Source organism: Phascolarctos cinereus, unplaced genomic scaffold (assembly GCF_003287225.1).
Source record: "Phascolarctos cinereus isolate Bilbo 61053 unplaced genomic scaffold, phaCin_HiC Scaffold_8;HRSCAF=390, whole genome shotgun sequence".
NCBI classification, from domain to species: domain Eukaryota; kingdom Metazoa; phylum Chordata; class Mammalia; order Diprotodontia; family Phascolarctidae; genus Phascolarctos; species Phascolarctos cinereus.
In genome coordinates this window covers 27,258,916-27,286,803 of record NW_027556291.1, presented here as the reverse complement: position 1 = coordinate 27,286,803, position 27,888 = coordinate 27,258,916, and the positions used below count along the sequence as shown (strand labels likewise).

The window sequence follows — 27,888 nt, the reverse complement described above, 5'->3', positions numbered from 1 at the left end:
GTGAGTTGCACAAATCCAGAGACATCTCCATTGCAAATGTTCTAACGGACTGCTTGGGCCCAACCTGTGGTAGAGCCTTCGGGGCTCATGTTGGACTGATCAGCCCCAGCTGGACCCCAACATTGGGATGTTACTGGGCGTCTTAGACAATGAAGGGGGAACAGCACCAACTGTACTCCAAAATTACTTTATCTTGAATCCATTTGTATTTGCGCATCAACACACGTGTTGCTATTCCCCTAATAGAATGTAGACTGCTTGAGAGCAAGAACAATTGTACTGGTAGGGAATGAGATTTGAACTCCGTCTGTGGTGTGGGCAGGTGCTTTATAACGGGGATTTATCGACTCTTTCTTTGTTCCCAAGAGCTTCTTTGAAAAGAAGGGCCCAGAGAAAGCGGGGATCTTGTCACCAAGAGCAGGGAGCATCCTGAGTCTTTAGATGGACCTAAAGGCCTGTCTCCATTCTGCAGGCTGTGGAATGTCAAGCCAGAAAGGACCTGAGAGCCAGGTGACCCTAGAGGTCATGTCGTCCAACCCTCTCATTTTACGGATCGGGAAACTTGCCCTGCATCAAAGTCTGTGGCAGAGCCAGGGCTAGAGCCATCACAGCACTCCCTGTGCCACAGAGGCCCTTTTTAGTGCCAGCCAAATCAGCCCCATTTGGAAGGGATGTCCGGGGGAGGCCTGCAGCTGAAGGGGAAGTGGGCCCACGCTGGAGCCTCAGAGGGCCCCTAAAGTGCTGAGGAGCTTCTAGTACTGGTCTGACGCTGACGTGCCGTGTGACCTTGCACAAAGAAATCCCCCTCGCTCCTTAAGGCTCAGTAGGATTCCAGATGCTGTAATTCTAGGGGATTCTTAGTGTACCTGACTGATCGTCAAATGAGTCCCAGGAAGGGGATTGGGTGCTTAGCGAAAAAGCCAACAGGCAGCTAGGTGCAAGGAGGGACTGCAGTTACATCATAGATGATAGTTGGTGAGATAGAAGAGACCTTAGGGGTCACCTACTGTATACCCCACAATTTTACAGAGGAAGAAACTGAAGCCCAGAGAGGTCAGGTGACTTGCCCAAGGTAACACAGCTGGGGTTTGAACCCAGGTCTCCTTACTCTCTGGTACCAGAGTCAGTAGCGCCTCACTGCCTGCCTAATGTGGTTCTTGCTGCTTGAAGCAGGAAGGAGGACAAGCTTTGGGAACGGTAAGGTCAGAGGCCATGGAACCTTCTGGATGCTCTTCCATCTAATCCATAGAATGATACCTCTTGAGGTATCTGGGACTATCCAGCCAGGATCTAAGCAGGCAGGCCCGGGAGGCACATGGCCACATGCAGTTTGTGACATGGGAGGCATCTGTACGAAGACTGGGCGGAACTGGACGAGAGGCCGTCAGCCAGCAGGGGCCACGTCCCCACTCTGGGGTGGACTCTCTTCTTCTCCTCTCAGATGAGAACTTCTTTCCCTTTCTCAGAGTCATGTTTTTAAATAACTGAAGGAAATGCTCAATGTCAGCTGGAGGTTGGTGAAAATGAGATTGTAAATTTTTCCTCATCCAGTTTCATGAACCCCCTCCAACTCCATCCACAGACCCCCCCCAAGGGCTCTGTGGACCCCCAAGTTATGAACTCATCCAAATCCATTCACAGACCCCCTCCAAGGGCTCTGTAGACCCCAGGTCATGAACCCCTTGACTAGATGATCTGAAAGGTCCCTTGCCACTCTAAATCCTGTGCTCCTCGGCTCCGCAGTGTCCCTGCAGGATATCAACATGAGGAAGGCTTTCCGGAGCTCCACAATCCAGAATCAGCAGGTGGTATCACGTAACTCCATCCCCAACCCTGTGATGGAGATGTACCAGCGGTGTGACAAGCCCCCGCCTCTCAACATCCTCACGGCCTACAGGTAGGAGGGAGGGTAGGGCCCCTGGCGACCAGGATAGGTCTGGAGAGTGAGAGCAGGTGGAGCCCGAGTCAGGATCCTGTTCTATCTCCTGGGGCTTTGGCTTTGGTCAGGAGTGCCGGCCTTAGAGTTGGGGCACCTGACCGAGCCCTGGCTGGGTCCTTTCCTAGCTGTGTAACCTGGGGCAACTCACCGCATCTCTTATAGCTTCAGTTTCCTCATCTGATAGGACAAAATAATAGCCTTCCTGCCGTACAGGGTCATGGGGAGCAAAATGCTCCCTGGCCTTTTTTCCCCACTTATTGAGAATATGTGAACTGCTGCCATGAAAGAGGTTGCCTTTGGCTCCATGTTGAGCCGCCGTCTCACCTGGGTAGTGACCGTTGCCTGCCCAGGCCTCATCACCTTGACTGGTGGGTCAAGCGTTCCTCCTCGCTTCTTGGCTCAGAGCTGGGGGCATGTAAGCGTGAGTACTAAGATCCCCTCCACACCAGAGAACACCTCTCAGTTAACAGTCGCGGCTGGTGATAATAAAGAAGAGCTGGCAATGATTTAGAGTTTTTATGATTATGAGGTTTATGTTACGAGCTTTGTATCTCCTTCAGTGCCTCTGCACAGTAGGCACCAAATACATCTTCACAACAACTCTGGATTATGATCCCTATTTTACAGATGAAAAAACTGAGACCCAGAGAAGTGAATGACTTGCCTTAGGTCACACAGCTAGTAGGTGGGAAGATGAGGCTTCCTGACTCCAAGATCTCCTGACTCCAAGCTCAGTGTTTTTTCCCCTACACTACTGCTATTACCTCCACATGCTTCCCCGGGGAGCACACAGCCTCCTTGCTTATGCCAAGTAACACCCATCTTTCAGGAATGTGCTTTGGAGGGCAGGTTGTTTGGGGGTTTCTTGGGAAGTGTCTGGTTGGTTGAAACAATGGCTTCATCCACTGCCTGGCAGTCGGGAGACCTAGTGTTAAATATTTTCTGAGCCTTCTAGATCTAAGCTCCCATCATCCCAACAAGAGAGGGCATTTTCTGTCCTTGGGGGGTGTCCCTGGAAGGCAGCAAGCTCAAATTTAACTGGGCCTCATGGCTTTCCGATGTGGGTTCGAATCACAGCTAACTGTGTGACCTTAAGCAAGTCTCTTACCCTTTCTAGGCCTCATTTTGCTCTTCTGTAAAATACAGGGGGCAGACTAGATGCCAGCTGTTGATGAGCTCACTAACATGCCCTTTTGGGTCCATTTCAGAGATGACAAGAAAGATGGCCTTAAATTCTATACTGACCCATCATATTTCTTCAACTTGTGGAAAGAGAAAATGCTTCAGGCCACTGAGGATAAGAGGAAGGAGAAACGAAGGCAGAAGGTACATGGGTGGGGGCGGAAAGAGAATTAGACATGAGAGGAGCTCCCTATCTCTCATGGTGCCAGGAGTTAGAAGTCCTCTTGGCTTGGGCCCTTGTTGTGTGACCTTGGATAAGTCACTTCTTTCTGAGCTACAGTGTCCTCATCTGTAAAATGAGGGAGGCGCATTAGATGGCCTCTTAGATCCCTTATTATCTGTGATTGCGTGTGTGTGTGTGTGTGTGTGTGTGTGTGTGTGTGTGTGTGTGCTCATGTATGTGTGTGTGTGTTAGGGAGAACCCTGACAAGAGGTGGCAGGACCAGGATGATGAAGGGACTGGAAGCCCTGCTGTGTGAGAGTCAGAATTTAGTTTGGAAAAGGAAATGCTTTGTGGGGGGCCATGGCAGCAGTCTCCAAGTATTTGAAGAGAGATTAGCCTTTTCTTTGCTTGGTCCCAGAGGACTAGCAACTATGTGGGGAAGTTGCCAAGAGATTCTGGTTCAAATCTAAACTCTTTTGGGGGAATTACAGATCGGGGTGTCCTTTACAGGTGAGGGCCAGGGCCCATGCAGTCCCGAGATTCCCCAATCAGAGCTAGTTCCTGGTCAGGCTGTTGCAACGCTGCTCCCCAGAGTGGTCTTCATTGCTCAGGAAGCACCTTCTCCTCAGAATCCATAGACGCGTAGCTCAGCTACTCAATTTGGAAGGCTGCAGACTTTGGCTTCAGTGACATCAGCATTTGTCCCTTCTGTCCACCCACCCCCGCCAATCCCTCTTGACCCTCCTTGGACTCCCAGGACCCACCTGGCTTTTCTGTCAATCCTAGGCTGGACTAAGGAAGGGAAGGACCCTGTTGTCCTCGGCCCTGATCAGCCTGCATATAAAATATTGTGTTCCGTTCTGGAGGCCACATTTTAAGGACTTTGATTAGCTGCAGGACAACCAGGTTAGAGAAGGTCTCTGGGAGCCCACCACGTGAAGATCGCTTGAAGAGACTGAGGAAAGAGAAGACACGATAGCTGTTTTCAAGTATTTGAATGGTAAAGGACTAAAAATACAACGTGACCCAGTGACAAAGAGCTGACGTGTTAGTTCCATGTCAATGAATTCCCTTTGTGAATCAGTTTAGTTGGTCTCTTTTGCTGGCTCTGTCTTCCACCCCCTAACCGTGGGTGTTCTTTTCTCTCTACATGCTATCTACCCATGTGATTTCATCAGCTTCCTTAGGGTCATGTATCATCTCTACATAGATAACTCCAACGTCCAAAGCATTTTATAAGCCTTTCATGTAATATCAGTGATTATTAACCCTGATCTGTCCCCTCGTTACCAGCTGCCGGGAAGACATCTCTATCTGGATGTCCCATTGGCACCTCAAAATCAAGATGTTGAAAACAAAGCTCATTGTCTTCCCCTTAAAACCTGCTCCTCCCCTACACTTGCCCATTTTCATAAAGGTACGACCACTAATTCCTGTTCTACCTCCAGACCGTCCTTTCTGCCTGCCCGCGTGGATTCCTCATCACCTCCTTCCTGGAGCGTCGTAATGGTATCCTTGTCTCTTGTCTCTAGTCTCTCCCTTCTCCCATCCTTCTTCCACACAGCTGGCAAAATAATCTTCCTAAAGCGCAAATTCCATGCTCGGAAATCTTTAGTGGTTCTCTGTTGCCTCTAGGATAAAGTAACTTGTCAGCCTGGCATTGCCTTCTCACCCTAGCCCGTAATATCTAGCTGGCCCCAGATTGGCTCATTCTTCGTTGGCGTCCCATCCAGTCATCCAGCCAGCCATCTTGCAATCTGCCCCCCAATCCTATCACCACCCAATGTCCCAGTTTCCCACTGTCAGCCTCCTCAAGTAGAGTAGTCAAATCAATATGTCTCTGTGCAATAAGAACAACGAATAAAATGAGACGATTCAGACGGCAACTCGGTCTAAGGAAAACGATTGCTCCCTTCTTAAATTCATCAAACCGATACCCAATTTTGCTTCAGGTTTGCTTCAGACCAATATTGCTTCAGGAAAGGATATCTTCTTAATTGGCTGCCCAGTGGATGACTTCGCCATCCTTGCTGACTTAGACCAAAATTCCCTTCCTTAGCTACCACTTCCCTCCATGTTTTGTCTTCCCCATTAGAATATCAGCTCCTTGTGGGCAAGGGCCATCTCACCCTTGTGTTTGTATTCCTAGCACTGAGCACGTTCCCTGGCACGGAGTAAGTGATTAATAAATGGTTTTTCTGTTCATTCCTTTAAAGCCCTTCCCAAGCTAGCTCCAACCAAACTTTCAAGGCATATTTTCTGTTACTGTCCTGTATTCATTGTATACTCTAGCCAGCCTGGCCTGGTAGCCGTTCCTTGAACCCAGCCTCTCATCTACCTTCACCACGCTTTTGTACATACTGCCTTGCCTGAAACGTAAACCTTGTTCACCTCTGCCTCTTCGAATCCTTGGTTTCCTTCAAGGATAGAGTGCTGAGCCTGGAGTCAAGAAGACCTGAGTTTGAATCTTGCCACAGGCACATCTTTAGCTGTGTGACCCTAGGCAAGTCACTTAACCTCTGTTCGCCTCAACTTCCTTGACTGTCAAATGGAGAGAATATAAGCACCCACCTCGCAGGGTTGTTGTGAGGAACCAATGAAATAATATTTGTAGAAAGAGCTTACGACAATTCCTGGCACATAACAGGCACTGTGTAAATGCTAATTATTATCGTTATTATTGTTAAAGGTTCAGTTTATTTGACCCACCTACAAGAAGCCTTTCCTGACCCCCCCCCCCCCCACTGGTTAACACTCTCTCCCTCCTTGAGGTGTATTGTTTATACTTACCTGTTTGTGGTTTCCCTGGAGGGCAGGGGCTTCTTGGCTTTGTCTGTGTATTCCCAATGCCTAGTGCTGTGCTCAGTACACAGGAAAAATGGAATAAATGCTTGGTGAATTTATACTGCACTGACTGTATCCTCCCGTCCTTTGAAAAAGCCCTCATTTCCTCTGAGCACCCACGCCATCTGCCCTTCAGTCCCTCTCTTCCCCTTTATAGCTAAACTCCTCGAGGACGCTGTCTCTAACAGGTGGAGGGATAGAGGGTTGCAGGGAGCCCCAGATGGGTAGGGAGGCCTCCGTGGATGGTGAAGTCAAAGGGAGGCTAGACGTCCATAGTCTCTTTTCCTGCCATCTTTCTCTGAGGGGAGACTTTCATTCCTGCCGGGAGGGGAAGCGGGAAGTTGGGGCCAGAGGCCACCGTTCTACTCTCCGCAGAGAGAGGGGGTACTGACTAGAAGTCTATCTATCTGCTTCCCTTGATATTATTGTTAGTCTTGGGGATGTGACTTTTGATCACTTTGTCATTTGGAGGGGGAAGGTCTACATCCGGGGCTTACTGCTTTCCCTCCTAATACCAGTTCCGCAATGAACACCACGGCAAATGGCAAAGAAACCACTTTATCCAAATCATAGCAAAACAGAAATATGAGGGGGTACACGCACAGGAGAATCTACACCAGGCGACACAGTGAAGGAGCTCGCCCATTGGAAGTGAGATAACAGCTACACCAAGAGAGAGGCTCTTGGAGCACAGCCAAGGGGAAGTTCCCCACTCCTCTAGAGCAGCAAGCTGGGATGAGAGCCGTGGTGGAGACTGCCCACCCCTCTCATGTCTTCCTAAAGTCTTTTCCTTCAGCAAGGGTTGAAGTGGGATTGGCCTCTTCCGTTTTCTTTCTCCAGGCTAGGAGCCAGGAGCTCCTGAATGATGAGTCCCCAAAGGGGAATTTAGCAAAGGCTAGAGCTCTCTCAGCTCTCCCTAACTCGCCTCACCCCTTACACAAGGCAGGGCCTTCATCTCCCCCCATGAGAGGAGAGTCCCATAGCGATGGGCTTTGGGATGGGCTTACGTAGGTGCTTCTACTTCCTCTCCTCTTTTGCTTCTAAACCCTGCGCAATGTGGCTTCCAATCTCATTTAACTGAAAACTACTCTCTCCAAAGTTTCCAGTGACTGCCAGATCACCCAGCCTCACAACCCTTGTGCCCTCTCTGCAGCCTTTGACCCTTGGTGAAGATGACCTTCTCCTATGGGTACTCTCTTCTCTCTAGGTTTTCATGACACTGTCTCCTGGTTCTCCTCCTATCCATCCAACTGCCCCTTTCTTCTCAGTCTTTGCTGGCTCTTTAGGTCACACCCGCTGAGAGTGGGGGTCCTCCGGGCTCTCTCCTGGCCCCTTCTCTTCCTCTCTCTCTCTCTCTGCATCTTACTTGGTGATCTCAGCTCCCATGGTTCAGTGATCATGTCTCTGCAGATAATCTCACATCTCTTGGTGAAGTCCTAATTGCCATTCTCACACACTTAACACAGCTCAGATCCTGACTTGGGAAGGTCTGAGGCAGGAAAGGAGAACTTTTTGTTTTCATCAGAAGACTGACCTGACAGGACTCAGAGACATTGAAATGGACTGTGGAGGAAAGTGGTAGCACCTTTTAAATTAGCTAGCTTCCTATCAAGTCAACAAGCATTTATCAGGCACTGATTGTGTGGCAGGCACTATGCTAAGCTCTAGAGATTTTTTTCTTTCTTTGTAGAAAGGCAAAAGCAATCCCTACCCTCAAGGGGGAGAACACATGCCAACAACTCTGGACAAAGAAGATATAGACAAGATAAATTGGAGGTGGTCTCAGAGGGAAGGCTGAATGCCTTAAGAGGGTCAGGAAAGGCTTCTTGCAGAAGGTGGGATTTTAGCTGAGACTTGAAGGAAGCCAGGGAAGGGAGGAGGGAGAGAGTTTCAGGCATAGGGGGGCAGCCAGAGAAAATGTTCAAAAAATGTCAGAAGATGGACTGTCCTGTGCAAGGAAGAGCCAGCAGGCCAGTGTCACCGGATCACAGGGTATGTGGGGGCAGGGGGCGGGTAGGGGGAGGAAGGTATAAGAACACTGGAAAGGTAAGCCTTTAAAACGCCAAACAGGATTTTATATTTGATCCTAGAAGTGATAGGGAGCCACTGGAGTTTATTGAGGGGAAGGGGGTGAGGTGGCCAGACGTTGCTTTAAGAAGATAATTTTAGGGGCAGCTACATGGCACAGTGGATAGGGCACCGGCCCTGGATTCAGGAGGACCTGAGTTCAAATCTGGCCTCAGACATTTGGCACTTACTAGCTGTGTGACCCTGGGCGAGTCACTTACCCCGGATTGCCTCCCCCCCAAAAAAGCAAAAACAGAGAGAGAGAGAGAGAGGCAGCAAGGGTGACGCTTGGGCCATGAGCCTGAGTCACTGGGAAGATGGTGGCAACACTGGTGGACAGGAATACGGAATAGAATTATCAGTCTGGTCGGGTTCAATGAAACAAACCCTGTGCTTATGCTGGGTGCCGGACACACAATGCTAGACACCACTTAGGCTCTTTTCTAAAAAGCCAACACTCCACTGGGGAAGGGCCAAGCACAGAAGCTACCATGATGCAAAGGAGAGTCAGGCAAAGTGCTTCAAGAAACCTGAGGAGGAAGGCGTTCACGTAGGCCTTGTAGAGGGGGGATAGCGTCTGAGTGAATTCTCAAAGGAAGGGAGAGACTTCAGTGGGGGGCTCTGTTCCAAGATGGAAGATGCCATGAGCAAAGGCACAGAAGGGGGAGAGGGCAAAACAAGGTCAAGAATCAGAGAGCAGTCTTGTTTGGCTGGAGCACAGTGGACGTGAAGGGGAATAGTTTGGAGCCTCATTGTCAAGGGCCTTGAATACTAGGATCAGGGGATTGTACTTAATCATGTAGGCAACAGGGAGCCACTGAAGGTCTTTGAGCAGGGGAATAACAGGATCTGGAGAGAGGAGCCTGGAGGTAAGAACACCAATCGAAAGGCTCTTATGAGATGGACGATTCTTCCTTTTGTGCTGCCTGGGGCTGTGGGGTAGTCTAGCGGACTCTTTCTTCAGGTTCCTTCCTGGCCTAGTGCTTACTTTGACGGCCTGCTTGCTTCGAGAGGAAAGCTTTGGTGTCGTGGCTAGGTGACTGTCATTCATATGTATTGGACGGCCTCAGCTGCCCTGTAGAGGTTGCAGGAAAGAAACAGGACTGGGTTGGGTTTCTGCTGACCAACATGGGGAAACTGAGGCATGTTTGTGCTGATCCTTAGGAACAGCGACTGGTGGAGGACTCCACCAGGGAGGTGAAGAAAGTGCGAAAGGCACGGAATCGGCGGATGGAGTGGAGCATGATGGCATATGACAAAGAGTTCCGACCCGACAACAGGTTCTCACCATCTCCGTATCACATGGCCTCCTCGGAAGGATCGCTCTCTCCAGATAATAGGCAGGTGTTACCTATTATTACCTACTCAGCCCTTGGTTTCCCCCTTTTCTATTGGCAAAAAGTGTACTATGTGTGATGCTAGCACACAGAAGGCGGACACCTTTCTAAAACAATCCCTTCTCCCCCTGCCAGCAAAAGATCCCAAGACCTCATCTACCTTTCCCCAGGCATAAGGCATTCATCCTTTTTAAAAAATGTTGTAAAAAAGAATTCATAATGCACTTCAAAACCAATGAAACATACAACTCCTTATGCTGAAAAACCAAGCTTCTGGTACACTACGGACACATCAGCGTCCATGTCCCTTGCCGTTCTCTGTTCATTTGGGTAAAGTCCAAATGTGTTGCTTCGTGAGATTCTTTCCACATTGGAATATTCCATTACATTGCTATCCCATTCAATCATTCACCTAAAATTTGGGCTTTCAGGGTGTTTCCTGTTCTCTGCATTGCCTATAAATGCTGCTGTTCATTTTAACATCTTTTTTTCCCCTTTATAATAACACCCAAGAGGCAGTTTGGTACAGTGGCTAGAAAGCTGGCCTTAGAGGAGAAAGAGCCGGGGTTCACAGCCCCAAGCTGGATGGATGTGAGAAAGTCACGTAACCTCTTCCTGCCCCACGCTAACTCTCTAAGATTCTAAGTGATGTGCCAGGGGACGGTGCTCCTCACCCTGATGAAATCCCACTTGCAGCCTCTCTTCCCTCTAAAAATGATCACATTCCGAGCAGATTCCCAGTGATGAGATGGTTGGGCTAAAGGGTACAATTATCTTGGTGACTCTTATTGCATACAACCAGATGCTCTCCCAATATGATCCTACTCATTTTAATTCCACCAGCAATATGTGAGGATACTAGCCACCTTTTAAAACTTCCAGGGATTGAAAATGGCTCAGTCTCCAGGAATCTGCGCAGTCCTGTTGAGGGGGTTGGGATTTATGGCAGGGAAGGGCCCTTCATCTTTGGAGGCTCTGGCAAAGTGGAAGGTGGTTATTGCCCATTGTTTTTGTCCAGACCCCCACCCTGACGTATACTCCTGTGCTCTCCAGCCCCATCTTTTTTATGGCCAAGGCAAACATAAGTGAAGCCAGATTAGAACTTCCTGGATGATCTCTAGGAACACTATGACAATAACAATACCTTGAGAGGCAGTGTGGGGCTATGGAAAGAGCTGTGTGGTTAGTGGCAATTTCCTTCTTTATAAAATGAGAGGATTAGGAAAGGTGATTTGGAGGGCCCTGTTCAGCTGGCAGTCCTATGACATGTGATCCCATGGCTCCCTCTTTGAAGCACCGCCCCTGCCCATGCTGTTGCTAGCCATCCCGTCCTTGACTCTCTTTCCCATTTGCCCCTGGCTCCCATGGTTCACACTGGGATGCGACTGTCGCTATCCATGTTTGCTCTAGGTCTTATGCATCAGACATCGGTGATCACTCCTACCCAGCCAGCCCCAACCATCCAGCCCAGCAGGTGTTGGCACCCACTCCTCATCTGCCCATGGAACACAAGGAGATCATCCTGGCCCCCAGCCAGCTCCCGGAGCTGACCTACCGGCCCACAGCCCCAGGCAGTCGGCAGAACAGCCTTGGCCGAGTCCAACAGCCTAATGTGCCGCAGCCTCCAGATCCGATACTGAATGGCCCCAGGCCTCAGCTGATGAAGGACTATGGGTAGGCTATCACGCTCTATACCTTCTACCCCGCCTTTCTCTTGTTTGGGTACGGGGACTTGGCACCAGGGAGGTCAGTGACCCAAGGGCTTATCGCACTAACCCTATGGCAGGTTGCCAGGTAGCTCCCATTCCTAAAGAGATGGTGCCTAGAGGTGAGCTCAGCTCCTTTGCGATGCAGAGTCTCATTTGTCACCATTGCTCATTCTGCACCAGGGCCTGACCTGAGCCATCCACCCACACATGGCCCAGCAGCACACAGAGGAAGGACGGCCAGGGCTAGTCCAGAGTGCCTCACTGTTTCCTCCTCCTCCAGCTGCTGACACGGAATTCTTCACTAGAATTACTGCCGCTCCTCTGACCCAAGCTGGCTTCCAGCCACATACACTGGTACTTTACCTGCTTCTTGGTACCCTTGGTACCCCCACTTTCTTGCTCAACACCCTTACACCTTCCATACAAGCAGCACCTGTTTCCCTCTCTGTCTTCCACCCCACCCCCCATCCTGATAGCCTATGAAGTAGGCAGGTCAATTATTGTTATACCCATCTGACAGATCTCCAAGGTCCCTCAGAACTTAAAGGCTATAAACCTCTGAGGCCAAGGATGGTAGGGCTCTTGTCCAAGGTCATAGAGCTAGTGAGAATCAGAGCAAACAACGGATAGAGTTCTTCTAATTCCCAGCCCTGTGTTCTGCCTGGACTGTATACTGTTGACTCCTGAGAGATCTTGGACAAGTCGCTACATTGCCATGCATATAAGCGCTTCTGTTTAGAAACTAATGATAGTTCTTTTCACCTTTGCTCTGATATTCACTTTATGTGTAATTCTCAAAAGTCATTTAACTGATCTGAGCCTCAGTTTCCTCACCTGTAGATTGGTACTAGCAATCTTTGCAGCCCATGCCTGCCTTACAGGGCTGGTATAAGGAGGGAACTTGGTAAATCCTCAGATACTGTAGAAATGGCAGGTGTTGCCATGTTTATTTTGCCCAAACCAACATTCCTTTCAGTTCAGCCTTGTTCCTGTTGGGCCCCCAGCCTTCAAGGCTAATGCTCAGTTATGTAGCAGAGGAAAGCTGGAAAACCTTCTCTGGGGCCTCCTTTGTTGCCATTGTCCCCAAGAAAGATCAAAGGCTCTAGTCCTTTGTCAGTGCCCAAAGAATATTCAAGTTATTTGGGGACTATGGACAACGTGCTGGTCTCTAGCTTCAGGGAACCTTACTGGTCCACATCTTCCAGGCCCAGTTCAAAGGGAGAGAGGTAGGTCAGCACATTGGTAGTAACTGAGCTGCCACTGGAAGGGGCCCTTGCTTGGCTCAGTCCGGGACCCCGGCCTCTGGCAGCTCAGAGTCTGGTTTGTGGTACCACCAAGAGTCCAGTGACGGAGGGAATTTGTTCACCAAGCAACTACATACAGACAGTACCTCAAAGGGCAGTAGAGAATGGCAGCCCTACCTCTGACTCCCCAGCTCTACGAAAGGTCTGCTTATGGTCTGGGGAGAGGCCCCATATAGCCCAAGGCCTCTTGAGACCTGTTGTATTGGTCCAAATATAAGCTGTACTTTCCCCCAAATATTGCTTGTATAAAACCTGTTGTTTTCAGGGTATGTATAGGTATATGTGTACATATCATGTTTTATATGATATTACACGTACACTTTTTCCACCTCCTTCAAAATAATCTCATTTTAGGGCATGGCCTGTATTTGGACAATTTTGGTCATATTTTGGGTCATATTTTATTGGTGTAGGGAACTTTCAGTGTGGAAACTCCCTCTGCCAGTACAGTGCCACTCCCCAGATCACCCCCTTGTCTGTGACTTATGGTTTCCGAGAGGACGTGCGCCGATGCCTCCTGACCCAAAGGCCAAGGTCCTCACCACCTGCCACACTGAGTAACTCCTAGGAATTCTTTTGCTCTTTCTGTTTTGAAACCTGGATTCCTTCCTAGCACCTTGACATCCTGCTTCACAAGGAGCAGGTGAGCAGGATATTTTGGGGTAAAGTTGTAATTTAGGATTGCACCCAACACATTTCTGGGTGTTGGGTACAGAATTAAGGGGCCTGTATTCAAATCCTGACTATGAGGTCTTGGGCAGATCTCGCTTCCTCTCAGCCTCAGATTCCTTATCTGTAAAATGGGGTTGGAAACATACTCGCTGCCTTACAAGGGCACATAGCAGCATATTATTAGTGGCAGATGAAGGGCTTCCATCCTTACACTCCTTGGTCCCATCATCTTCGCTATTGGCTTGTACCTCCCTCCTCTAGCTCAGCTCATTCTGCTCAAGGCTCCCCTGGAGGGGTGTGGATCTTTCCCAGACCCTCCGTGGTCCTTCCAGAGGTCAGGGGTAATATCATACAGTGCTGTAAGTGAGCCAAACTCTTTATCTACATGAATGAACCTCACTGGTTCCTCACAACAACTATTATTATTCCCCTTTTACAGATGGGTATACTAAGGTTTAGAGAGTTCGAGTGACATCCTGGAGGTCACTCAGCTAAGTAAGCTTTGCAGGGGATTGAACCCCAGCTGTCTCTGATTCTAAATCCATCACTGGAGCCCTACTGTGCTTCCTCTCTAAAGCCGATCCACCATCACCTACAGGGTACAATTTCAGAGCTGCCAGGAGGGCCTGTGTCCCTGCAAATCTCACCTTGCCTGTTGGAAGACATCTGAGATTGAGTTATTCAAGCTGCATCTCTTTAGCTGAAGTCTTTATTCCTTAGTAAAACGTCTGTCTCTCTGAGAGGAGTCATACTTGAAGCTATGGGTCATTTGTATCTTGGGAAAGGATCAGAAATTCCCTCCTACTGACCTCTCTGGGAAGAAGTGTGCTCTTTTGTAAAGTGAGGGGGACCGATGAACTCAGACATTCAGTGATTCTCTGATGGCACAGAGGGGGATGGGCATGGGGGCTCCTGGAGAGGAGGATGGGCCCCCACTAGCAGAACAGGCTGGGGCCACTGGGCCAAAGAGCAGCATTACCTAGTAGGCAATTTTTCTGGAAGAAAGGCTCTTCCAGGGAGCCTAGTCAGTGTGCTTGGGACCCCTCCTCTCTCTGGGCCTCACTTTCCTCTTCTCTGAGTCAAAGAGGTTGGATTAGATGAGCTCGAAGGACCCTTGCAGCCTTCAGAGTTTGAATCTGTGAATCCTTGGGGCTTATGTTGCTTCTTAAGGGTCAGGGACTCTGCCCTCTCTCTCCCAGTGATAAAGAACCTTAGAACGGCTGACTGAACATCATCTCAGAGACCTTCTCACTGAGCCATCGGAAAGGAACCATGACTTGTCTGGGTGCACACGGGTGGTCAAGTACTCGGATTCAAGCCCAGTTCTGATCTCCTAATCTTCTCCCTCTTCTTCTGCTTCCAGGTCCCAGCCAGTGCCCATGGCCGATTTCTTTGTACCACCTGCCCCACCACCCCCACCTCCAGTGATCCCCTCGGCCCAGACGGCTTTCGACAGCCCCATCTCTGCCCCGCCTGCTCTTGCACCTGCCGCCACTGCCACCCTGGCCCATCCTGCCTACACACCCTCCCCACCCCCAGCCCCACCCTGCCCATACTCTGTATCTCCCCCGCAGACTGGCCCCATGGGCCCTCCTGCAGCTCCTCCTCCACCCCCGCCTGGCCCCCCAATGGCCACGGCCTCCCCGGCCCACTCAGCCTCCCCGGGTGCTGTACTATCTGAACCACGGAAACCTCAGATCCCGTTGATACCGATGAGTGATGCCAGAAGTGATCTTCTTGCTGCCATTCGGAGGGGTGAGTATGATGGAGAGAAAGAGGCTGGGAAATCCAGCAATGGAGCACTGCGGCCACCATCCTGGCAACTGAGTAGAGTATGGAAAGGGAGATTTCCCAGGGACCTTAGCAGCTAATGAGATTTTTGACAACATGACCATTTTGTGGCATCTCCATTGACCGCAATTTCATCCATGTGGGCACTGTGTCCACGGACACCTTATTTTGCGGTCTTCAAGAGGTGATCGGCCAAAAAATTCATCCCTCTGTGGCCGAGTTGGTAATGTACCTCTAACCCCGCCAGGCTCTCGTGATGCCCTCACTCTAACCCTTTATAACTTGGAAACAATTTTCAAGGACCCAGGGTGGTCTCCATGCCATGGGGAGGAGACGTGAGAAGACTCTAGTGGAGTGTGGGGAATGAAAATAGCATTTGAAGGGTTACATAGCACTTGACTTACAAGCACTCTGAGGTCAGTGGTACAGTGGAAAGAGTAGTCGTGAGGGACCTGGGTTCAGGCCTATCTGTGATATTTATTAGTTATGTAACCACTTAACTTCTTTGAGACTCAGTTTCCTCATCTGTAAAATGGGCGTGCTTTCCCCCCCACATCACAAAGTTGTTATAAACAGTAAATGAGATCATGTACAGATAATGCAGCTACGGACAGCTAGGTGGCGCAGTGGATAGAGTGCTGAGCCTGGAGTCAGGAAGACCTGAGTTCAACTGTGGCCCCGGATGCACACCAGGTGTGTGACCCTGGGCAAGTCACTTAACCTCTGTCTGCCTGAGTTCCCTCATCTGTAAAATGAAGACAACAAAGGATATGAGCAGCATGGCACTTACCTCCCAGGATTGTTGTGAGGCTCACATTAGGCAACATATGTAAAGTGCCCTGCTGACCTTACCTAAGGCCCCATGTAACTGCAAATTGTCAGTGTTGTCACCTGCTTTATGAACCTTAAGGTGATGGAAATGTAAGTTGTTTAATAGTAATACTAATAGACTTGTGATCTCATCAGTGTGGCAAGCCACTTCCATTGATGCAGATGACAATCCATATTTCCTGGGGCCTTTGGGTTTGCTCTCTGAGTGCTAGCCAGGGCTGTACTCCAACCCAGATTGGAGCTTGGTAGGATGTGCCCAGGCAGAGCCTTCAAGAATCCATGGTCACTTCAACACCGTGCTGAGGCATCAGAGGAGAACCTGGGTCATTGAGGTGGGAGATGTTGGTGTTGAGCCCTAAGAGATCTGCCGTTGAGCCAGTGACCTCAGGAAAGTCACTGAACTTTTCAGCTAAAGAGGCTTGGACCAGGTGGTTTCTGAGGTCCAGTCCAGCCATGCTATTCTGAGCTTAGAAGTTCCCTTGTGGATGACCCCAGCACCTTTGAGAGTTACTGGGCAGTCCTAGGCCCTGAGTCCTTTATTCCTTCCTGGAGTCTCTGGCAATCGAGTGGCTGTCATCTGTTGGGAATGATGGGATTCAGGGGAGGTGGTGACGGGCTGGATGTGACCTACAGAAGGTGCTGAGCATCCACCTTTGCTGTTTCCCTGCAGGTATCCAGCTGCGGAAGGTGCAGGAGCAATGGGAACAGGAGGCCAAGAAGGAGCCCGTGGGCAATGACGTGGCCACCATTCTCTCCCGGCGCATTGCAGTGGAGTACAGCGAGTCGGATGATGACTCCGAGCTGGATGAGAATGAGTGGTCAGACTAAGGGGACGCTGGGCCGGGCCGGGCTGGGCCGAGCCACGCCAGGCGGGCCACTGAGCGTTCTAGTGCGGCTCCCTCCCTCTACCCTCTTGCCTCCCCCCTAGCCAGCCCTGCCCTGCTCTGCCCTGCCCCCACCCTGAGTTCCCTCCCAACAAAGGTTCCCTTCCTGCCCGCCCTCCCCCCCGTCCCCCACCCGCACCCCTACCCCTGCCTGGGCTTCTGCTCCAGTATGGGGGTAGGCAGCAGGGGTGGGGAGTGGGGGGAGGAGAGCTTTTGAAAAATAGATTTTCATCTCTTTGGGCTGATTTAGATATGGTCCTATGTGTAGGCAGGGAAATGAATTAGATGGCTGCTTAAGATTCCCTTCAGCTCATGGCTTTTTGGAGAAGGGGGCAGCTCAGCTTGGCATGTTTGAGCTAATGGGAGAAGGCATTTTCTCACCCTGGCACCCCATCTCCAGCTCTCCCCACAGTTCTGTGGAGAAACTTCTTGTCCAGAGAGGCCTGTTGGGCCCAGCTGTTTATGGAAACAGCTTCTGCCTGGGAGCACAGGGTACTTCTCCAGAGAGTAGCATGTGTGACGTGGTCCTTGTGTTCTGAGCCCTCGGGGGTCACCAGGGTCCTTTCTGCACAGCCCTGGGAATGAAGAGATGTCCCCAGGCAGGCACCAAGCAGACATCAGAGAGCATGCCACCTTGCTTATGCCCAAGGAGGCAGGTGTGGTGTAGGGGGGAAGGACGTCGGAGTAGAGGCTTATGTATGTCCACAGGTAGTCAGCCTGTTGGCTGACTTGGAAACGACAGGACCTGTGTTCAAATCCCTGTTCTGACACTTCCTAGTTGGGCAGTCTAGTCAAAATTCCTTCCCTTCTTTGGACTTCAGTCTTATCATCTGTAAAATTAGGGGTTTGGATCAGATGACTTGGTCACTTCTAAGTCAAGGCCTAGGCTTCTATGGATGGATTCTTTACTTAGTAGGTCATCCTTTTGGGGGGGGGGGAGGGAGAACTGAGTAATTAGATTTTGTCTGTGTAGGGAACTCCCAGTGTGTAAATTCTGTCCCCTGAGGCAGAGTGGCACCTCATCTGTAACTTCCAGTTTGAGAGAATTGCCCAAAGCACTGAGAGCGGCCTGGACGTGGCAGAGACAGGACCTGATATGCCTTGTCCATAACCAAGGCCAGAGGTAGGAATGCAGAGTGTAACTGGGAAAAGAGTCGCCGTGGAGGCTTATACTGCCAAGGGTGCCTGCTGCCTGGGCCTCCCAGAGGGGAAGATGGCAGCCTTCAGTGGGTCTGGGCAGTGTCTGTTGATGGCCACCTTAGGGCTGGCTCCTACCCTCTGGGTGCTGCTGTCTAGTCCCTGTGGTAGCCCAGTACAGCCAGAGAACAGAGGCCCCAGGAAGGAGGGCGGCTGAGAGCCCCGCCCTTCTCAGGCCTGGCCACTTCAGTTCCAGTCAGCAAGTGTCTAGGAAGCACCAGCCATGTACCTACCACACACTGCCCTAAGCCCTGAGGAGACAGATAGAAGAGTGAGACGGTCCCTGCCCACAAAGAGCTTCAGTTCCATTAGGGGAGGGCTATAACATACACAGATAAGTTAATACAGAGTAATTGGGGAGCAAAGAGGGAGCACTTGCAAATGGGAGGGGGGGCAGGAAAGACTTCCTGTAGGCTGCAGCACCTGATCTGAGCCTGGAAGGAAGCTACGGGTTCGAAAGAGGTGGAGGTGAGGAGCGAGGGTGTTCCAGATATGGAGGGAGCACAGAAAGAGGACCGAGGAGGCCAGTCTGGCCCGTCAGATTGTCTTCTGGGATCCTCACTTGAAGAAGGCCATTGGCCATTCATTGGCCAGCTGAAGCTGTCCTGAGGGGAGCACCAGGAGGGCAGAGGAACCAAGGCTGGTGAGACTGGAGCAGTGGGGGCGGGGGGAGTGACAGAGGCAGCTTGTAGAATGGGTGGGACTGGCCTTAGGATGAGCCGGCAAGGCGGGGAGGGTGCTGTATCTATCTGGCTGTCCTAGGAGTCCCCGCCTCCCACACACATACACGCTTCCCCAGAGATACCTGGAAAGAGCTTGGGGGAGCCCTTTCTCGGCCTTTCCCTCTGGCCTCTGGCCATCCAGGACTAGGATGGGGCTGGGATGCTCTCAGTGGCTCTGTAGGCATAGGCTCATGGCATGTGGGGCTGCAAGGGCCTTAGAGATCACTTCGTGCAAGCTTAGAGAGAGGAGGTAACTTGACCAATGTACCACATGTAATAAATAGCAGAGACAGGATGAAGATAAGGTCCCCTTGCTCCAAACTGAGTGCTCTGTCTGCTGTACGTGTCTGCCTGAGAGAGGGAGCCAGCCAACACTCCCCACCTCTTAGCAGCACATGGGCCTAGTCATATCATGACCGCTGAGTGGCCATGTGCCCAAGTGTGAGTGTGAGATGTTTCCTCTGTGTCCCCAAGAGTGTCAGGATTGGGCTTTTCAGGGACTATGAGGCCAAGATCATTTGAATCAGACCAGGCTAGGTTTGGGGAGTGCTTTCGTTTCTGCTTATAAAAATCGAGTCTCCAGAATGGAAGGGAGCACCAGGCCCACCCAGCCCCTAAGCCACAATCCCCTTGCTAACATCCCCACAGGGGATGCCAATGTCTGCCCTCCAGTGACAGGGAACTCCGTAAGGCGGGTTCCACTTTGGGACAACTCTAATTGTTAGGAAATGTTTCCTTCTGTGGAGTAGGTGGGGGAGGAGCAGGGGAATGGCAGCATCCAGAAGACCTGAGTTCAAATTCCACTTCCTAGCTGTGGGGCCCTGAGGACTCCCCCTCTGGAGCCTCAGTTACCTCCATTGTGAAACGAGGGGGTTACACTTGATGGCCTCAAAGGCCCTTCCAGCTGGAAATCTCTGCTCCTGTAATGTCCTTTCACTGTCTCCTGGCCTGGCTTGGAGCATGGGACCTTAACAAGCAGAGTAACCTCTCTACACCTCAGTTTCCTCATGTATCATTTGATGTTTTGCCTGGCAGGACCCTTTAGGCCACTGCTATCCCTGCTAGGCCCTGCTAACTCTGAGAGGATGAGAAAGTGCCCTTCTCCCCCTCCCTACACCTCCCCCCATCTTTATCTCCTCCCATCATCCCGCAAGCATGTACTATGGCTCCTAAGCCTGCAGACAGAGTTCTCTCAGAACATGTCCCAGAGTCCCCCAAGCCTGCTGTGCTTCGTGCAGACAAGTATGGCTGGTGGCCGGTCCCCACTACTGCTTGGGCTTAAGCAGGCCATGTAGCCATTCCCCAAGCTGGGGTGTTTGGGCTCCTGGGTGCTCAAAGCCAACAGAGACTTAGATGTACTTTCGAGCTGGAATGACCCCAAGCCTCCAGCCCAGGCTACAGCAGTGGCCTGGCCAGCCCCTGAGGACATGGGAACCCACACTTTGGGAATAAAGGGGCTTCAATGGAGGTAGCTGCCCAGCCCCCGATGCCCCCAATGCCTGATGGCCCAGAAAGGCCGTAGAGGAGCTGCAGTTGACTCTCTCACAGCCTGGGGGGCCCTCAGCCCAGGATCAGTTGGGAACTTGCAATGAACACCTTGGCCAGAAGAAATGGGCAGCTAAAAGAGCCAGGATCCCAGCCTGCCCCACCATGGGACCACAGTCCTCATGTTTTTCTTTTCCCAAACACCCCCAATCTACTTTTTGTAAGCTACTTCCTTATCGCTTTTAGAAATGAATGTTCAAAGTTTGTTGCACAGAGAATGGGTAGAGAGAATTAGCTAGGTTCCCAGTTCCTCCTCCCTCCCCCATGGATGGTTTGACGGAAATGGGCACCCTACAGACCCCAGAGTGTACCCGAATCAAAGGCAATGATGGAGCTGTCTGTCAGGGACCTTAGAGCACAGAACATAAGACTGCGAGAGCTGGGAGGAACCTTAGAACATAGAATATAAAGGATGTAATGGAGCCTAGGATATAGAATGTCAATACTGGAAGTGACCTTAGAACACAGAATGTCAAAGGTACCATAGGACATGGAGTGTCAAAGCTGGGAAGGACCTTAGAACATGGAATTTCTGAAGGGGAAGGAACCTTAGAACAAATAACGTCAAGGCCAGGAGGGGCCTTAGAACCCAGAATGTCAGAACTCTCAGAACAAGGCCTCCAGAAATGGGACTGAGGGTCTGGGCCTAAAGCAGGGGTGTGAGCACCAGGAGGAAGATGAAGAGTCTCAAAGGGGAAGCCAGAGTCTCACAGAATCTTGGTACCTCAGAGATCTCTGTCTGCGCAGGACCCCTTCCTGCCAGGATACTTCCTCTGCTCCCCCAGTGTCTAGCTATCATCTGAACCTCAGAGTACCAGGGCTTGGGCCCAGCCTTCCTTTTGAGCATCTGGTCAGAGTCCCAGCATCCCTCCCATACTTAGCACTCTAGCAGAAGTTGGGGTCATCCATTCTCCAAGGCCAGATGCTAACAGATGACTGCCTTGTAGGCCAGCCTCCCACACCCCCAGGAGCTGAGCCTAACTGCACTGTCCAAGCCAGGAAACTGATGCTGCCAAGACAGAGAGGGCAAAACGGAAGTGTGGCAGTGTCTTGGCCTACAGATAAAGGCTTTGGGCATAGGTGCATATGGGCAGCACCATGGAAAGCTAACCGAGCTCTGTGACCTTGGGCGAGTCACTTCCTGTCCTTGGGCTTGCAGCTCTTCTCTGATGGCCCCTCTAGCTCTAAATTCTGCCTCTTCCTCCTACCCCCAGTCCCTTTTGCTGCTTTGCATGAGCTTGGCCTCATATTTGTACTTCTTTATCTTCATGTGGCCTCCTCAGGCTTGCTGGTGGGGAGCAGGAGTGGTGCTTCGAAAGACCCAAACTTTGCTATTGACAACTATCACGCCTCCTGTTGTGTGAGTTGGGCCTCTCTTGGCTCTGACACATGTGGAAAAAAAATGGAATTCAGGTTAGAGCCAGCCTCTCCATCCCAGGAAGGAAGGGGGTGGTGTTTCCCTGCCCAGACTGGTATGGCTCTAGGGGCACTGAGCGTCTTGTCAGCTACTAAATTGTTTTTGGACAAGTAGACAACTTACACGTATATCATTCAGGTCTGCTCCACCCATATTCAAGAAGAACAGCCTTCTGGGACCCCTAGATAAGTGAGCAACTGTTCCACTCTCCCCACTCTCTCTCCCATGCCTGGTGTGCATGAAAGAAGTCTAAAGTACAGGGAGGGTGGGCATGACTGGCTTCAGGCTGAAGCAGTGGCTCAGAGAAGGCTTCCTGGACACCAGAGCTGGGCCTTGAGGACCAGCCCCCCAAATTCCCCAAGCAGTGACATGAGGGCAGCCTCTCTGGCCAGACTGGGCTTTGTGCGCCCAGTGGATTTGCCCGTGCATCTGCTTGGGTGGCCCCCTCCCTTGGGATGGATCCTGATTCCATGGTTTCCATCTCTCTCCCTGGCACAGGGAATTGAACCATCCATGTCTCCTGCCTGTGGACTTTGGCCATGTCCCTTCACCTCCCTGTGACACATTTTCTTCATCTGTAAATGAGGGTGTGGAACTAGGTGATGTCTCTACAGCTCATGATCCCTTGCAAAGCCACCTGACCCATTCAAATTACTTGGGATCTGTGGTCTAAAAGGCAGGAAAAAAACAACCAATCCAGCTGTTTTTTCACTAGGCCATCTCCATCTGCTCAATCTTACTGATCCTTCAAGCCATGTTGGCCAAGAAACTGTCCCCTTCACCCTCACAGCCAACCAGCTAGAAGTGATCTCATAGCACTTGATTCTCACCTATGTACACAGCGTACTCTAACTTGTATTAGTTATCTGTGTTTTGTCTTGCCCCTTCCAACTAGAATGGGAGCTCCTTGAAGGCAGGGCACCTGAAGCACCCAGCACAAAGCTTTTCGCTTAGAAGGTGCTATAAAGGTGAGTGGGAGAAAGGAGGTAAGTCTGACTAGGAGTGACAATGTGAGAACGTGAAAGGGTCAGAATTGTTCTGTTGAGAGCAGCCAAGGTTAGTTTCTGAGCAGTAGCTTGGTACGGAGTGGGAAGAGGGAGAGGGTAGAGTTGAGCCTTGGCCTCAGAGCAGTCTAAAGGACTTTAGAAGTCACCTAGTCCTTTTACCCTTTCATGTTACAGTTCAGAAAACTGAGCAGAGCCCAAGGGCACTGTGGGAGTGACGGACCTAGGTTCCCATTTGCCTGGCACTTTCACAGCTTCCTGCTAATCTTATCCTCACCAGGGGCACACTGGGAAGCCCTCCGAGCTCCATTTTTACAGAGGAGAACTCAGGTCCAGAGCGGAAAGTGCCACAGTAACCCAAGTTGGCAACAAGGGCAGTGGCAGGAATGTAGGGTCCCGGCCCTTTATTCAGGGTTCTTTCTGGGCTCCACTGAATGCATGTGATCTTACACACACACACACATACACACACACACAATCACATCTCTGGATGGATTGGGCCATGGCTATGGCCTGGAGCTGGCAAGTGGTGAAGAACCCCTTTTGACCTGTGGGAGGGTGGCTCAAAAGGCTATCAGAGCTTTGGAGAGGGAAGTAAGCTTAGCAGCAGTTGGTGAGAAGAGATCCTTCAAACCCCCTCCCCCCATTCCCACTCCACCAGGCCCTCCACCACCTCCTATTAAAACCAGTCTTTCCTTCCCCCTGCCCCCCCCAAAAAAAAATCTCCTTTCCTTCCGTGGAGACTTTCCAAGCTGGCTTGGCCTACAGGTAGGAAAGAGTGGTGGTACTGTCCCCCTGCAGTTCTGTGGAAGCCCTCACTTCTCCTGAATTCCCCCTGCTCTCTCTATGCACCAAGACTGAGAGGACATGTACCCGCACCCTCCCAGCCAGACCTGGGCACCGGCACATTGGTGCCTCCTGCCTGCCTCGAAGGTTCCACTTTCTGAGAGTGGTGAGTCCAGGCTGGCCTTGGTTTCAGTCGGGGTGGCTGCCTGTCCAGAGAGAACCCCGTGGGCTTCAAACTTGTGAATTTGCACACGCTTCAAGCTATTTGATGATTGATCCGCATTATTCTCAAGCTAATGTTTAAAAAGCCATCCCGCATCAGGCGGGATCGAAGCCCTTTGCATTTAGTCAATAGATGTTGCTGCCTGTATCTACCCACTGTGCGCAGTTTGCTCAGTGTGAGCAAGTGTGTCTTACCCAGTGTTGTGGGTTCTGCTTGCCTTGATGTGGACCCCAGAAGGTACCAGCTGAATGGTTGCTAAGCAAGCTCCCCTCAGTGAGAGGGAAGAGAGCAGCTTTTCAAGACCTGTGTGTGAACTACATTTGTGAGCAACATATATCCGACCTAATCTCCCAAACTGCTGACACTTTATGCATGTGGTAATAAAAAGACCAATAAAGATTGGCTTTGTGTGGGCCTCTGCCAAGTCTCTGTGATGTGTGGTTGGTTTGTGTGTCTGGAGGGAGGGAAGAGGGTGGGGAAGGGATGGTAATGCTGGATCACAACAAGAGCATCAGACAGCCCTTGGACCTGGCCAAGTCAAGCGCTATCCAAAGCAGGAAGCCCCTCTGGGATGACCTTGACGAAGGATCCTGCAACCTCTCTGCAGCAGATGCACAATCCTCGGTCTGCCACTACATGAACTCACTAGTCCCGTGACCTCTGATCTTAAGAACAGACTCAGTGCCCTGCTAAAAGGTACTAACCTGTTCCACTTTTGGATGGCCTTAATTGTCAGAAAAGTTCCCCTCATATCAAGCCCAAATCGGCCTTTTTGTGATTCCTACCCATTGTTCAGAGATTCATAGAGCGTTCGAGCTAGAAATAACTTTAGAGACCTAGTCCTATCCCCTTATTTCAGAGAAGAAGCAACTGCGTCCCAAACCGGGGAACAGCCTGCCCAAGGTAGCAAGAGGCAGGTCTAGGATGTGAACCTTAAGCTAGAAGTGGGACCCTAGAAATAAAAGACTTTTATAACTACAAAGAGCCTCAGAACATAGAATGTCAAAAGGAGGGGGACCTTGGAAAACAGTCCATGGGATGTTACCAACTGGGAGGAAATTTAGAATATAGGATGAGAGAGCTAAACGGAACTTTGAAAAATAGACTGTAGATAAAGAAACAAGAAGTGACCTAAGAAACAATGACTATAAACACTACTGAGCAGAATGGGAAGACGTATGACCTGATGCAGAGTGAAGTGAGCAGAACCAGAAAAACAATATGCACAATAGCCACAACAACGCACAGGGGGAAGCAAAACGAAATCTAAACTGACTCATACGTACTTACAACGGCCAAGCATGGCTGCAAGAGAAGAGATGAGAAAATCACCTCTTTCACTGCAGAGCGTGTGGAACATCACATGTACTGCCTAACTCATTTTATATATGGCTTAGTTTTGCTTTTTTTAAGTTTTTTTGGTAACTCTTTGCAATAGGGGGAGGCTTTCTGGATAGGGAAAAAGGATATATTTGAAAATGAAGGTGACCAGAAAAATCAAGAAAAAACTTTTTTAAAGAAAATATGGCATAGAATGTTACAACTAGAAGAGAAACAGAACGAGGCAGCAAGTTGGTGAAGTGGATCAAGTGCTTGGTCTGGAGTCAGAAAGACCCGAGTTTGAATCTAGCCTCAGTCACTTACTAGCTATGTGACCCTGGGCAAGCCATTTAACCCCTGTTTGCCTCAGTTTCCTCAGCTTTAAAATGGGGATAGTAATAACACCTACCTCCCAGGGATGTTGTAAGGATAAAATGAGATATTTGTAAAGTGCTTTGCGAAACTTAAAGTGCTATATAAATGTTAGCTTTTAATCAAAATAGAATGTTAGAGCTAGAAAGAGTCTTATCAATCTATGTCAACTCACTCTTCTTACAGAGAAGGAAATCTCAGCCTGCAAAGGGGAAATGGTCTGCCCCAGCTCAGCCAGGGAGTTAATGAGCCAATCGGCAGAATCAAGTTCTCCACAATTCTGCTCCCATGCCCTTTCCAGAGAAGACCCTAGCACGATGACAAAATGTGTCCGAGAAAAGTGGATTTGGGGAACAAGAGTGAGAACTTTGCAGTTTTGCCTGGAACCCCATTATTTAAATGTGGCAATGCATACATGTGGCAGTGATGAGCTGTTCTTCCTGTCTTATCTGCAAGAAGAACTTGGGCTATCTAAAAGAACTTTCCATGGCCATAAGGGGCATCTAAAAACTGAGTGCCTAAAAACTTTGAAATATCCCTCTTAGAAGTAAGAAAATGCAGTGAGATTCCCAGGCTGTCACCAGCATTTCCACTTTCTAGTAGAAAAGTCCTCCTGCCACTGCTTTTCTGGCAAGACCCCGATCACAGTCCTAAAATGACAGCACTCCCCCAGAACTGGGAGGACGAGCAACAAGAGATCCAAATAGCTGTGTCCTTCAATCCACCCAAACGGGACAATGCCATCAAAAGAATTGGCATCTGGCAGGAATTAAGCTGATTTGGCTGGGAAATGAGAGGCTTGGACTTGATCTCAAATGTTCTGAGTTCTAAGATCTAGTTCTAATATACTCTGTTCTAAAGTTCCGCCACTAATTCTAACCCCCTTTTCTTTTAAGGTCTTCCCCATATCTGACATTCTGTGTTCTGGGATCCATTCCAGTTTTAACTTCCTACATTCTAGAGTCCCTTCCATTTCTGACATTCTGTGTTTGAAACTAATGGCCTGTTCTAAGTTCCTTTCCAGTTCTGACCTGGTTTGTTTCAAGGTCCTTCCCAGCTCTAACATCCTCTGTTCTAAACTCCCTTAACAGTTGTTACTATTCTAAGGTCCTTTCCAACTCTGACATTCTATGTTCTTTGTTCAACTGAAGTCTCTAAGGTTCTGCCCATTTTTATGTTCTCCGGTTCTCTAGCTACCCAGACATGTTCTCCAGCACTTACAGGTTACCCCATAATGCTATAACTTGCTATACATAAGGAAATGTGTCCGGGCTGAGCCGCTCCATCTGACTAGGGCTCCTCAGTAAATACTAATTTGGTCAATTTTACATATTCCTTCTTGTGATGAAGCCTAGGAAGGCTAGAAAAAGGTGATAGTATGTGCCACAGGCACCCTTCTGAGTCCGTGAGGCTGTTCCCAACACGCAGTGTTATCACCCAAAGTTGGGACAGCATTGGGGGTTAAGGAGCCTGACTACCCAGGTCACTGGAGGAAGAAATGGGTGTGAACTCACCTGGCTGCCTTGCCAGCATCTGAAACTTGGAGATAAAAGCCAAAATTAGAGACAACAAGAACAACAATAATAATAGTGGCCACGGATGTTGCTGCCCAAGGCTGTCCTCCAGGAGGCTGTTTGTAGGAGTGCATCAGAGACCCCCATCGTGGTCCCATCTCCAGTGACGCTGGCAGACATGGGAGGAAGGATAGGAGGGCTACCAAACAGCCAGTCTAGGGGCAGCTAGGTGGCTCAGTGGATACAGCACCGGCCCTGAAGTCAGGAGGACCTGAATTCAAATCTGGCCTCAGACCAAACACTCAACACTTACTAGCTCTGTGACCCTGGGCAAGTCACTTAACCCCAATTGCCTAAAAAATAAACAAAGAAAAACCAACCTGTCTGCCTGAAGGTAGCTGAACTTGCTAACCATTAAAAATTCAATTTCCATCCCTCCTCTGGGCCTCTGCAAGCAAGTAAGGGAAAATGTATGTAGCTTTGGAGGCTCTCCCTGAGAGGCAAAGCTTGAATGGGAAGAATCCACCTGGTGCCCCTTGTTCTGGCTGGATGACCAAGTTTCACGCTGTCCTCTGCGTGAGGCAGGCCTGCCTGCCCTCCAGAAGTGATCTTTCTTGGGTTTTTTTTTTCATTTTGTTCACTTGTTTTCAGTCACCTCTGCCTCTTTGTAACCCCATTTGAGGTTTTCTTAGCAAAGATACTGGAGTGGTTTGCCATTTCTTTCTCCACCTCATTGTATAGATGAGGAAACTGAGGCGAACAGGGTGAAGTGTCTTGCCCAGGGCACACAGCTAGTGTCTGAGGCCGGATTTGAACTCAGGAAGACGAGCCTTCCTGATTCCAGGCCCAACACTCTGTTTGCTACACCACATGACTGCTCCTATTTTTTGGTTCACTAGTTTTCAGTCACATCTGACTCATCATGACCTTTTTGGGGTATCTTTCTGCCCTTCACCCTATTGGTCAGGAGCTCCTACCTCCCCAGGTGTACCCCACTGGACGTGGTTGCCCAGAGCCGCGCTTGGATTCTGAATTGAAGGGAATTCTTTGACATTAAAAACCAGC

General features: G+C 50.1%; 1 protein-coding gene across 1 annotated transcript; it reads left to right on the top strand.

The window, feature by feature from the left end:
- The first annotated feature begins 1,627 nt into the window (after positions 1–1,627).
- LOC110200008 (actin-binding protein WASF3-like) lies at positions 1,628–24,041 on the top strand. Its single transcript, XM_020975093.2, has 6 exons — positions 1,628–1,897; positions 3,148–3,265; positions 9,360–9,535; positions 10,943–11,206; positions 14,581–14,972; positions 16,510–24,041. The coding sequence occupies exons 1-6, from the start codon at positions 1,764–1,766 to the stop codon at positions 16,665–16,667; spliced, it is 1,242 nt and encodes a 413-aa protein (XP_020830752.2). The 5' UTR covers positions 1,628–1,763; the 3' UTR covers positions 16,668–24,041.
- The last annotated feature ends 3,847 nt before the right edge of the window (positions 24,042–27,888 follow it).

Excerpts from the sequence above, each read along its gene's own strand:
- LOC110200008 (XM_020975093.2), top strand. The coding sequence starts at position 1,764 with ATGAGGAAGGCTTTCCGGAGCTCCACAATCCAGAATCAGCAGGTGGTA. Across the intron at positions 9,536-10,942 it reads TCGCTCTCTCCAGATAATAG|GTCTTATGCATCAGACATCG; the intron begins GCAGGTGTTACC and ends TGTTTGCTCTAG. Across the intron at positions 14,973-16,509 it reads TCTTGCTGCCATTCGGAGGG|GTATCCAGCTGCGGAAGGTG; the intron begins GTGAGTATGATG and ends GTTTCCCTGCAG.